The sequence below is a fragment of the Astatotilapia calliptera genome, chromosome 10 (assembly GCF_964374335.1).
Source record: "Astatotilapia calliptera chromosome 10, fAstCal68.1, whole genome shotgun sequence".
Classification (NCBI taxonomy): domain Eukaryota; kingdom Metazoa; phylum Chordata; class Actinopteri; order Cichliformes; family Cichlidae; genus Astatotilapia; species Astatotilapia calliptera.
The window spans coordinates 23,589,074-23,602,720 of NC_137431.1; the positions used below are offsets into that span (position 1 = coordinate 23,589,074).

Sequence of the window (13,647 nt, forward strand, 5' to 3'; positions counted from 1 at the left end):
ATTTACTCACTACCTAACAATCCAAGAGGGACCTCGCAGAAGTTTTACTGCTGGACCATAAAACTGAGGGCATGTGTATGTAGCCCCCGCTATGAAAGACCTATGAGAGACTATGGACACTTTGTCCAGCCAAAGTAGTCAGATTTCATTCTTTTTTCTCTGTCGTGGAAGCACATGTAATTTTATTATGTTATTTTCTTAACCTTTGTTTAAACAAAATGCCAACATTGCCTGGCATCCTGAGACTTAACTATGATTAAATTTCACTCGAGGTGTGAGTGGTACACCTTTCTGTACTGCTGGACCTGCACACTGTCATTCTTACAGTCCCTTCCTCGCTGCAGCGCTGACAGTATGTTTGCTGAAGTTTTACTGCAATGATTATGCTAATTCTATTGTTGACAGTAATAAGGTGTTTAATGCATAATAAGCTGCTTCACATTTCCAAGGCAGTGGAAAACCTTTTAGGATTTCAGGATAGAGAAATACTGAAATCCTGCACAAACTGTGCCACAGCTATGTTTCCATACCAGTAGCTGCAGGAGGCTGAGTTTTCCATAATGAGCAAATACATGACACATGCAAATAGTTAAGACAAAAGCAGACACAGTTCTGACACTTTGACTGAGAAACCTGGATAACAGGCATCTGGCACTAATAAACTTTGCTCTTAGAATAAATGTTTTAAACCATGAACCTTCCTGGAAGTGCTTCTGTATTATTAGAGTGCTGACCATTCTTGCTAAATCATGAACACTGAGCCTAACAGAGGCAGATGAGGCTCTTTTTGCTTAATAAACAAAATCAGATTTCAAAATAAGTTTTGTATTTACTCAGGTTATCTTAATCTACTACTAACTTACTTCAGCACAGCACTGTAGATCTTGCACATGTGTAGAGATGTCAGAAGTTCTTCGATCATCCCCGGAGATATGCAGGCCAATAAAGCAGAAACTGTGGCCACATAAAGATGTTTATGCAGAGGTATAGTGCTGCAGGGCTCTAATCACTATTTATTGGGAAGTGAGTCATGGCAACTTTTCACAAAATACATAAGAATGACCTAACACGCGAAGTGCATATACCATGATGGTGCCAGAACATTTGTCCAAACAACATCCAGAATTAAAAAGTAATTATGGATGCAAAACAGATGTGAAGTGAAAGAAGCAAAGTTAATCAAAGTAGATCATTTTTATAGTGTAGCGTACAACTTTCATTTGCTGCTAGAGCATTTGTTGTAATATTTTCAATTATATATTTGCTTCAAACGATTGTTTGTTTGTTTTTAAATTTACATTTTATGCAAAATGCCAACTTTTTTGGAAACAGGGTTGTAAAAAAACTGCCTTGAAGCCTTCCCTGCTTTACACACTCAAACTAGTCTATTAAATATTTCCATACATCTTGATGTTAAATAATTAATATTATAAAATAAAACAAGTCAGCCAATAAGTTGCAACTCATGTTTATTCTGGAAACAAATCATACGTCCAAAGCACACTGTATTTTTGACCTGCCATCTCTGGGTTTCGATACAACAGTAAAAAAGAAACAACATAAAAACAGTAACAAAGGTTGTCAAAGTAACATAAATACAACAAACCACCTGCCAGATTAAAAAAAACACAATCGTCTTCCCCTCTCCCCCCACAATGGGCCAACAACAGAATACAAAGCTTACCTTACTGCACTGCAATCCTCTGCCTTATCAAGAAACAGCAAAGACATGAAAAAAACACAAACGCCCCCCAACACAATCACATCCAGAGTATTTAGGTAAACTGAACTGGGCTCAGTTATATTCGTGCTGATGTTAAATGTGCTGCATTAGAGGGCTATGCTGTGATGACAGAGGGAATGACGGGCTTCCCCTTGTCCTAGTCTTGAATGAAAAAAATAAAGCCAGAGCTAAAGTGTTATCATAAAGCAGGTTTGTTATACTTCATCAATTCATTGCATCAGTCTTTTTTGTTGCCCTCAGTTGCAAAGCTCTTCAGTTAAAGTCGTAGTTACAAGGGACAGTTACATTTATTTTTAATTCGTGTGATCATCCTTTCATAATCTTTTTTCCCCTCCCTTTATCCTTTTCCAGATGATTCAGGATTGCAGAAACAGCCAGTAAGTTAGAAGCAAATGCAAAGGACGGTTTCTCGCAAAGCTCTTTTTTTCTAGTGACGATGGAATGCAGGAAACAAAAAACTCATATAAACGTTTTTTTGGGATTAAGAAAAAAATCTGGAAAAAAAAATGTTTCTAATAATTCTTCTTTCTATTCTTTTGTTTTCACATAATCTTTCCCAAACAGATTTGTCCATATTCCTTTTTTTTTTAAACATCAATAATCAGTACAGTACATCATGGGGATGGTAGTCACCAAAAAGCAAAGAGGAGGAGTGCAGCAGTATCATGGATCACGTCACCCATATTAATGTGGCCCATGCAGCTCCATGCCCGACAGCACTCCTGCCCTCAGATTCGATAACTACCTTTAACTTGGTCCAGGAAACCCAAACAAGCTGCAACAACATCATCCACAAAGCTACATCACATCTACCATATGTACAATGCCACCTAGAGCTAACCAAACATACTGCAAGATAATACATGGCTACCGTGGAATCTAGTGTTATGTTTTGCTGACTATGGAGCAAGCAGGCTACTGAAAAGGGGTGACATTGAAAGCCGAACAGGATGAACGAACGATAGCGTCATTCTGAGACATGTGGTATCCGTTTTCCTTTGCGAACAGGGTTTGTTTTTTTGTTTTGTTTTTGTGTGATTATACTGAGTTTTCCTGATGTTTTCACATTGCCAAAGTACCAGATAACTATTCCACATAGATGAGTAATGAGACTTAGATCAGTCATGTGAATTTGGTGGAAATTTCACACTTTCAGTAAAAAAAAAAAAAAATCCCAAAACACAACCATCTATATACTTGACGCTGGTTCACATTCCAGAGGAAAAGGGATACTTTTCTCATATGAGCATAGTAGCATTGTGACAGGTAAGGCATGAGGATTCAGTGTTTTGCTTTTTTCTTTTGTTTGTTTTTGTAACTTTGAAATAATCGTGGTCCTCTGCATCTCCTCCCCCCTCCCCTCTTCAATCCTGCACTCTGGCTGTTGTCATTTTCTTTCTGCGTGTCCTGCTGTTTAACTGAGAGATGTGATGTTGGAACGACCACCAGGGGGCACTACGATGCGCCTTCCAGCAGGCCTGATGGGGATGTCATCAGGGGTGGGAGGACCTGCAAAGAGAGAGATGGACAAGATAAAGAGACCAAAGATATCGGCTGGGGGGTGGGGGCAGAAAGCAGAGTCAAAGAGTACAAAAAGAAGACATCTGCAGGGTTTCTCTGAGAAATGAACACAGATTTCTAATTAAATCCAATCAAATTCCTATAAATTACTTGTGCTTGCATGGAAAACACTGGCAAGCAATTTAGATATGGGAGGAACATACATTTACAAATTTAGTTATGCACTGATAATCTCAAGTGCATGTTCATGAAATTAATGGTAAAGTGTCAATTACATATGTCTTTGTGTAGTCTACTGTTTACTTTAAAACCCCAATTTTTCTTAAAGCTGTGAAAATAGGTAATAGGGTAAATATTTATCATACAGTCATGAGTAAAATGTTCTTTTACCATGTAAGATCTAGAGCATTTGGCCTATTATATGTTTGTTTAATCTCAACGTCATAATCCTATGAAATACTACGCTATTGGTGATGTCTCAGGAATGTATAAAAGTTATATGATTACTGTATTAAAATAAAAAATAAAATATCCCACAACAGGATTAAAATCTCACCAGACCCCTCATTTGAACCCCAAATCAGTTCTCCGGTGTAAAGAAAGTAAGCCCCTAGCATAAAGTGTTACAAAGATATATAATCATCTAATATTTTGCCCCTTCATATCTGATTGGTTAGGCTTTATGGAACTAAATTAATTTCTTAGGGTGACTGGGTTGAATTTAAGCTCTAACAATGTTAAACCATATCAAATGAGTGTAACTCGATCAGATGTACAAAGCAGTCGGAGCGCCTCTGCCCTTGTACAAATTAGGTTATGCTGTGTCGTTTTGTTGAGATGAAAGTAACATAACAAAACCACCGAGATAGTCTTGTATGTTGGGACTACAGTAATGTGAAAACATGTGACAGATTAAATAAATCAGAGAACTGATGGTGGGATTTACTCCCTTTTGCCCTCCACTGGAAACCAGTAGCAGCATTTGTCAATCCTGTCAGACAGGACAGCTTTCATGTCATCACGGCACACAAATAATTGCCATGATGCACTCACGTTATTACTTTCCCAACACTAGAGGGCTTCTTGAAACACATCATTATCTATGACATATGGTATGTATCACTGAAGTGACAGGGGGATGCAAATGTGAGTGTGAGTAGACCTACTGCTGTACGAGGACTGTGAAACATTAACAAAAGATGCTTAAGTCTGACATAAAGAATGGTGTTTCCAAATGATAAGTCAGGTTGCCTGGTCTAACTAATGATCAGTGCGTGTATAAATGGAAAGTGGAATGATGTCAGACTATGATACACTGTGTCTAAGCAAACAATCCTTCCCAACTTCTTCCAGACAAGCAAATGTACTCTGCAGGCAACTAACAAGGAAAACTATAACAGATCAGACTCAGTGAGAGAGCATGCACACGAAGGCACATACAATTATACAGCAAACTTACTTAATGTTAATATTTCAAAGCCTGGGAAAGTAGGAGCAGTCTTACTCCCCTCTTAAATCATGTACTCAAATTTAGAAATTCTTTCCAGTGGAGGTCATTGTCTTTTTTCATCTCTGAGTTCAAACACTTGCAAAGACAGGTTGCTTAATACAGTAAATGCCAAACTTCATTAAGTACAGTTCTTTATCCAAATGAGTTATCAGCTTTTAAAAATGATCCATATATTTGTAACGACTTCCAAAGACTACAGTGAACCCAGCTGTGGTCTCTCCAGGTTAACCAGAGTTGCTCTCACTGATGTAATGCTACACATGGACACGTTTAGTCAGTCAGGGAGGATAGAATCAGCTACGGTCGCTCTGTTTGATTGTAAAACAGCGCAAACACTGAGTGGCTTGGGATTTTAACACGCGTATGAAGCGTCACTGCTTGGTAGCTTGACAAAGTGCATTTCTCACATTTGTTTACTTGAAGCTAATCTAGTGCTGCCCTGACAAATGGGCACAATCATACTGTCACTCAGCAGCCCAGCAAAATTTAACAGATGTCAAACGTGAATGTTATTGTGAGCTCTCACATTATAGTATCTTAACAAATCAGGTCCAGATGACTGCAAATGCTGTACTTTTTAAAGCTTGAAACATAGGTTCAAATGTGGTGAAAACTTCATTTCCTGCAGCTTTCTAAAAATCTTTTCAAAGTATTTTCTTTTATGCTACCTTGTTAAATGTATTTGTTGGCTTTTTGCCTTTATTTAACGGACACATTTTAAGAGAGACAGAAAAGAGGATGAGAGCGAGAACGACAGAGAGGAATTACAGGAGGTAAAGGACCCGGAGCAAAACTAAAAAACTAAATTAAGAATATAAAAAACAGACACAAATCTTAACACATATCCTGGCTTTGCAAAGCCTACAACAGTTCATGTTGCTAAAATATTAAGAGGGCTTGAATTCTATTAGAGAGGCTGTATTACTGTAGTTGATGTTAATGTCAACATGTGTTATCTTTGCCAATATCCATAGATTCGTATAAAGAAATTGCTGACAGATACAATTTAAAAATGTCTGTTTGTTAAGTTATCTGCTATGTGCAAACACAACACAGGTTCATCCCTCGAGTTAGGTGACTTATTTATGCTTGAATGAGTCATAGGTCAGCGTTAAGTGGTTTAATATAAACATTCCTCTGAAAATAGTCAGGTACGAGAACTAGACTGGAAATGAGTGAAAACTATGAAAGACCTTTGAAATAAAAATGACGAAACTGTCTTGCTTCTTGGGAGCAAAATATAAAGTTATATAAAGTGGATCAAGACTTTTGCACATATTTTAAACGCTTTTAACATTAAAGGCGTGCTTAATCCAGGGTCATGTTTACTTTACATCAAACAACATTAAAGTGAAAACTTTTACTGACTGTGTTAGAAATTTAATTTAATAGAGTCTTCAATCAGACTCAAAAGAATTCAAGCAACTGCCTTAATGAAATGCACAATCAAACAGCTCTTTTTGGAGCATTATGTACTGCAAGCAAATGCATGCCATACTGTGCAAATTGCAATGCATGAAACGAGATAATAAGACATTATTGGGTTACTCTCCAGTCAGCCAAGGACTTTTAATAAATCATTGACAAAACGCAAAGACATGATGAGAATCACACGACTGTTATCTGACTTCATATAATGAATTAGTAACTGAGTTAAAATAGAAGAGGATGAGGGTGGTTTAGCTGATGACCATGGATGCTCCTCTAATGTTTGTACGTACAGTATGTGGACAGATACGTGGAAGAAATGACTGGGTAACACAGGGATTGTTGTTCTATTAAAAAAGTGGTCTCACCGCATGGTGCAGGGTTACCTGCTAGACTAAATCCAGACTGGTGCAGGTTTCTGACAGGCTGTTTGGTTGGGGAAGTACGGGCTGAGGCCGAGGGGGTACCGCCACGGGACATGGAGAATTCAGAAACTGGCCCATCGTACATTCCCCTGGGCACTGCCCTCAGAACAGCCAACTACAGGACAAACGGAAAGAGCAGAGATGGTGAAAAGAAACATAAAGTATGGCAGCATGTAGAAACAGAACCAACATGCAGGTACTAGGAGAAACATTATGGCATTTTGCTGTGCAACAAAAGGTTAAACGCAACTAGCTTCACACATGTTTAGCATTACATGGCTGTCTGTATAACTGTTTGTGTGTCTAAATTATATATGCATCTTTTCCTGCCAAGAGTCAGCTCCAGATTTACAAATCCACACAAACATACACAGAAACACGCAAACTGAAACACGAACACACACAATCAAGCCCTTCTCGAGGTTATAGAACAGAAGAGTCACCAAAATACAGTTATGTATTCATAAGCTTTCAAATCAAGTTGAAACTATTAGCTGACTGTGAAAAGCCATTGTCTGTATGTCTGTCAGTGGCGTGACTCAGTGGAATCTTGGAAGCTCGGTCAACACTTAAAAAGAGACATCTGTGAATGAAGAAAAGCATAACAGTAACTGCTACCAAGACAAACAGCACACTGTTACTACAGCTCCATTTTTTCATCAGCAGCCAGCTGTGAATTAAGAAACTGTTGGGCTATGAGATTTCTCGGGCCGTAAGAAAGATGGCAAGAGAGCAGTAAGCAGGGGCTGCTTTAAGTATAAGCTGCTATACATCACATGGTTAAATGGGCCCATTTCTCACACTTTGAACAGATGAGTAATACTTTAGGGTGGGTGTCTAATGAAATAGTGCTACTTGACTACAGTAGCTTTCTGGGTTTGGCCCTGACTGCACATTAACATTTAATTTACCTTTAGTTTGGGTCCTCTAAGTTTCTACATGTATATATTTTTCTATTCGGATATTTTCACAAGTTCTCCTTGATTTCCCACCTATTCAGGAAATAAATATGGACAATATGTTTTACACCTTACTGCCAACTGATACCACTCCCATGTCTGTATGCTGAGTATGAAGCATCAAGCATGTATAGCTTAGCATAAAAACAAACTCCCTATGTATCAAGAAAGCATCAAGTTCTCTCCAACCTCAGCTACTCAGTGGCTCTTGCTGTAATCAAAGCCACCTTCCTAAATGTCTTTTAAAATCGAGAGTCTAAAGTTAAAATGCAAGTTTAATAGTATGAGTAATCCTCTTAGCGTGTGCGGTAGGTCTCTCTAAAAGTGTTATCCAAATCCAAAGTCAATGTATCTTTATTAATCCGAGATGACAAAGCCATGACCACCCTCAGTGTATGGACCTTACAGCGTGTAAGCACAGTCAGTGCCCTGTGGCTGAACCTTGGAGGGTGATGTCAGAGTTATTATATCTCCCCCACATCCCACTTCATTGCCTCCTCCATGGCTGCCCTCTTTTCTCCCCGCCATCCTTACTTCCATTTCACCCTAGACTCTCCTTTCCTTTAGGTACATCCTAGAAGGCCTTAAAGTCCTTCACTGAGTTGTTTTCCCCATTTCCTTTGTATTCTATGGTTTTCTAGTTATGTTATTGTTATTCTGGCAATCTAACAGTGCTGTAACGGAGTTCATGTTGTTCAGTTCAAGTTTTATACACTAACTATATTACCACATGTAAAATGTAGGCTTTAAAAGAAGAATAACTGCACTTACCTGCTTCCTGGCTTTAATACGCTTATAGGCAAAGTCAGGGAAGGGAGAGCAGGGAATGAAGCGGCCCACTCCGGAGGTGGCGTGAAGGTTTCCATCTTCCAAAACGATCTTACCCTGGCAAATCACCACTAGTGGGGCGCCACGCAGCTCCATGCCCTCAAAGATATTGTATTCAGCAGCCTAAAAGCACACATATGATATTGTCAAAGATTGTTGCAGCAGCAAAGAAACTAGTGTTTATTAGATAAAGTTTCCTATTAGTTATATGCTAAATGTACTCTTCAATGACTGAGGAGAAGAGGTTAAAACTTAACTCTCTTTCTCGAATTCGTTATCATTCATCACCTAGTTCTTTACACTTGTCTGTTTGGCATGTACAAACAGCTGCCCTCATCCAGCTGGGCTCAGATGCCTTCATAGTACTTTGTAGTATCACCGCCCTTCCCTTCTTCTGGCTCCGTATGCTCTTTCACTTTTCTTTCTAATGCTCTTTCCAGTTGTCCACTTCTTAATGTTTTCACTCCCTTGCCTTCTCTTGCTTGATTTCTGTAATCCTTTGCATTTTTTAACCATGTTGTGCTTTTCATCCTCCTCCATTTTTCCTTGTGCCAACTTCCTTTTTTTTTGTATGTATGTGTAATCTCTGATGGTCCCCTCCCCTCATTCCATTGTTGCTTATTTCCTCTGCACACGGCCCTGTTTTCTACTGCCATCCAAATTCAGGCCAGAACAGGACATAACTAAGACTCGCTGCATGCCAAACATGATGTCATGACTAATCTGAGCGGGCTCTCAGTGTCCAACAGTAATGCTGCCTGTTCTTCTCTATGTATCCAAATACCCTTATGCACATCTATGTATTTTATGTTGACAACAACAAGCAATCAAAACCAGATGTGGGTTTACTGATAACACACTGAGATATAACACAGTTCAGGGAAAGCATTCCCCAACACAGTACGCTGGTAAGCAGGTCAGCTCCCGTTTGATTTTGCTGCCCATTAAGGCAAGACACTTGAAGACAATAGGATACAATGTAGACTACTTAGCTTACATTTAGACAATCTAATGAAATGTGTGCTTATGTATATTAATGTCCAGTAGACTAGTTGTCTTTGAATAAGCACTTGAACGTGTGTTTTGGAAACTTTTTTTCTCTGTAGTCTGAAAGAAAGCATGTCGCTGAAGAAAAACAGGCCCCACATTTAAAAATTGATCAGGGCACGAAAAAACAATTGTTTTGCCTGCAATGGTTCTCCTTAAGAGAGATTTATTTGAAGTGGGAGCTGCTGTGATTCTGGTCATCTGCTTCTCTCTGTGGTTTTACAGCTGGAAGGACGACTAGGAGGAAAGGAAAGGGGTGACATCATTATGCAAGAACCCATGGATCCTCGGTGGATGTACTCCACATTTAGAGAAGGCATATTATTAGTCCACTTCTCTCTGTTTCACGTCTTGTTCCTCCATCTGGAGACAGCGCCATAGTCTCGTCTTCCAACAAAAACAAATGTCATCGAGCCTTTAAGCAAGACAAACTGAAATCTACACGTTTCAATTCATCATTCCTGCGATCAATTTAGATATTACTAGCTTTTCAGCTAATGCATACTCTCCCTGCTCGTGGACAGTGTTTATGCAAAAGCAGGATTTGTCCTAGGCTGCTGAAGCCGTAATTTCCTGTGCGGACACTTCCTCTGCTGCTGAGCGGCCCGAGAGGAATCTTTAACATCTGTGTAATGGCAGAAACCTCATTACTCATATATACCGTGCATACTGTACACATAGTGTGTATGTGCGGAGCACAATGTGTGCGAGGCCCTCGGCTTAAACTGTAAGAGTGTACAACAGGATGCAGTTTCACATTTCTAATGTAATTTCACTTTCAGTATCGAACTCTGAACTCATAACTACACACAAAGACGCTCAGATTTCGAATGGCCTTAAGTGCAGTTTAAAAGGGTTATTCATTTACATTCTGCTGACCTTTTTACACTCGTTTCCACCCGCTCTCTTAGGAAAATGTGACAAAACATTTCTTTAATGTGAAAAAAAAAACCCAAGTGCTAACCTATAATATTATACATAAGTCAGTGCATTGGGAAGCAGGAGGAAATGGTGTGCACTATCACCTCTGGTCCAGGCTGCATATTGTGTGAGATGTTTCCCATGAAATCAAAAATACATTTCAACCAAAGTTGCTTTCTACTTATGAGACGTGCAGCTCGCCAACAAGCAGTGTATACAGATGTCCAAAATCTCCAAGGTTTTATGAAACCAGCTGAAATATTAGTGTTTACAGTAACAGAATCTCATACAATGAGAGCCATTCTTTAAACCCACTTTTCCAATTATTCATGTATTTTGGAGGATCTGTGCAAGTGAAAGTGATATAGAGGAAGGAAATACCTCTTGATTATACAGCACATACATCCTCTGTGGATTAACTTCAGTTCTGCTGAACTAGACATTTTGGCAGCATTTGCATCATTGTTTGTTTGCTGTTTGTCTGATTTTGTTGAATAAGCACGGCATAAATCTTTTTTTTTTTTTTAATAAATAACTGCTTCATCATTATTAAGGAGTTTTGAATGTATTGAGTCTCAGCATTGAGACCTGGTCTTGTGGTGAGCCCAGTGTGGAGTGGAATTAGTGAAGATCCACTGAGAATTCATTTCCGTTCCGAGGTACTCAGACCTCTCTGGAAGCTGCTCAAAAATGTGCTTTTTTTTCCCCTCCCTAACTTACTCCCAGTCTCCCTTTCTCCCTCTCTCTTCCTCAGTCTCTCTTTTTCTTTGCCTCTTGCACACAGATGCAGACACTTACCTCCGATCGTACATTCTACTTGTCTGTCCCCCCGCCCAAAAATACATCTCACCCTTTAAAGCACAATTTTTCTTTTTTTCTTATTTTAAAAAATACCAGATGTTTTGGGGGGTTTTTTTGTAACACAGCTGTTATATTTAACCAACTAAATCAAATAAGGTTTTTGTGAGAACTTGTGAAGCATTACAGTGCCTATGGTTTTACAGCATAAATGTAAAACAAGTAGAAAGGGAAGCAAAAAAAGTAAAAAAAAAAAAAAAAAAAAAAAAAGAGCCAGGACCTGCGAATTGAATTTAACTGATACTTTGGTCTGAGTACATACTGAGTTGTGTGTCTTGGCAGTGATGGTGCGAATGGCGTCTGTGTCCCAGATGACCAGATCGGCATCAGAGCCCACAGCAATCCGACCCTTACGAGGGTACAGGTTCAGGATCTTGGCTGCGTTAGTGCTGGTGACGCCCACAAACATGTTCTCATCCATCTTACCTGTAGTCTGAGAGCAAAACAAGCACAATGCACGAGCAAATATTACTGGAAATGTTGAGACTGTATCCATTATCCATATATTAGCATTATGGAGCACACCCTACAGCATGTAGTCCTACTACTGAAGACACATTATTCAATTAGCTGAATGGTGTATTTGTAGTATTAATGTAAATGCATGGAGGACGTTTTTAAACTTTGAGAAAATATCCATAAAAACAGTTTCAGATGATGCATTTTTCTTACATTTAAATCTCTCAACATAAGATACTATGTGTAAGTGAAGGTTCAATATTTTAGCATTAAACTATGAAGCTGTCATTAATGGGGGATTTCTTAGAAGATGAGTGGAAGCAGGGAAAACAGCTAACCTTTGTCAACCTTTTAAAAATAGGCCTACTGACAGTCGGTCCAAGTTTGGTGTGAGCCAGGATTCTAAGTACTTGTGCTGAGGAAATGTATTGAGTTTTATGTTTAAAAGCCTACCCAAATTTCAGAGCCAGCAATGCACTTTACGGCAAAGCTAAACAAGGCTGCATGTTAATTATACGGACACAGTGATATAGAGAAAAAAATAAGGCTAGAGTGCTGTTTAAAGGGGAAAAACAGACATGGATGGACATGTAAAAGAGGCACAGAGAGTGACATAGTGGAGCTGCTGAGTGAAACACAACAGGTGACTGCTAAAACAAAGCTAAGGGACATAAAGTTGCTGATGTTCCTCTGGGAAAATCGTAAAAATAAAATGAATCAAGATAAAAATAAAAAATAAACGTCACCATGCGCCTCTATCAGTATGTGATTGTCCTCACCACAGCTTTGTCCCAAATGAGAGCCATCCTCTCCTCCACTCCATTGACACCTTCTGGGATCTGGGTGAAGTCATCCTTGCCAATGGCCTTCTGGGCCACGCTGAAGGTGCAGTGAGCGCTGCCAGTCACACTCAGGTCTCCACTGGGAGGAGAAGAGGCATACTGAAGGTATTACACCAGGACAGTAAAGTCTGTGTACAGCATTAAAGTTCTGTAAACATAAGTAAATATGCTTCTACTTCAGCAGGAGAAGCAAAACAAAACAGAAGGGGGACTGAAAGTAAAGAAGTATGCAGCGTGCCAGAGTTTGTCCTTCCAGTGTAAACCATTACTAATGTTTCCTGTTTCCACATGAAGCAGTAACTCACTTACCAGATGAAGTCCATTTCTTGCACAACAATTGCTGATTCTTCATAAGAAACACAAACTTTGGATGTATCTAAATCTAAAATCTAAACTTTAATAGCTATAATTTTACAACACAGTGGTGTTCATGGCACTTACAAACAACAACGTTTCTGCACATGCAAAATGAAGTTGCAAAGGGGATGTGTACCTGGACAGGAGTGTGTTCAGATAGTCTGGAGTGGTAGGATCGGGGCTAAGAGGAGGTGATGTTACAAAAGAAGCTGCTTTGGCCCAATTCTTGCTCCAGTAATGTGTCCCATCAGTGCCCAGACTGGCTGTGATTGGCTCCCCAAACACAACATTTCCTGGGAAAAGAAAATCAGTCAAAACTTTGTTAGACGTCAACAAAGTGCCAAGTGTGAGGGTATCCATTTGCATAATCATCAATTGCGTTAGTGCACCTTTATTTTTATTTTGTCAGCAGTTTAGTCTCGCTAAAAGCTTTGGCAATTCATGTGAAAGTTTCCAGCAGGGGAACCATGCCAGCATTGGCAATGCACAAATTCCACTTGCTCAGTTGCAGCTGAGGTTGTTCTCTTTCATGCACGGTTTGAGTCCTGTCACTAACACGTGTGCTCTTATGCTTCTTCATAGTCCCTTGCACTAACATACATTATTATTTCCTGGTTTTCATATAACAGCTCGGGAATGGAGCCAAACAAATGTGTCAAGCTCATAAATGCTCCTAATGGATTCACCTGAGTGCAGAGAAGGCTATCTGAGGTCAGCAATCTGGTGTGTTAAAACCTCATTTGGCTTT

The 13,647-nt window shown here is 39.3% G+C and overlaps 1 protein-coding gene across 4 annotated transcripts in view; it reads right to left on the bottom strand.

Annotated features, from left to right (window-relative positions):
- Positions 1-1,452: 1,452 nt before the first annotated feature.
- The window catches only part of dpysl3 (dihydropyrimidinase like 3), a 44,542-nt gene continuing 32,347 nt past the window's right edge, over positions 1,453-13,647 (bottom strand). For 2 of the 4 annotated variants that reach the window (XM_026181654.2, XM_080307240.1), the window contains exons 9-14: positions 13,036-13,192; positions 12,480-12,621; positions 11,504-11,674; positions 8,359-8,538; positions 6,590-6,743; positions 1,453-3,253 (exon numbers count right to left, since the gene is read on the bottom strand). In XM_026181654.2, coding sequence (XP_026037439.1) covers positions 3,159-3,253; positions 6,590-6,743; positions 8,359-8,538; positions 11,504-11,674; positions 12,480-12,621; positions 13,036-13,192 — 899 coding nt within the window. In that variant the 3' untranslated portion in view covers positions 1,453-3,158. Of the gene's footprint in view, positions 3,254-6,571; positions 6,744-8,358; positions 8,539-11,503; positions 11,675-12,479; positions 12,622-13,035; positions 13,193-13,647 lie in introns of all 4 variants that reach the window. The other 2 variants (XM_026181652.2, XM_026181655.2) reach the window with 1 other exon arrangement.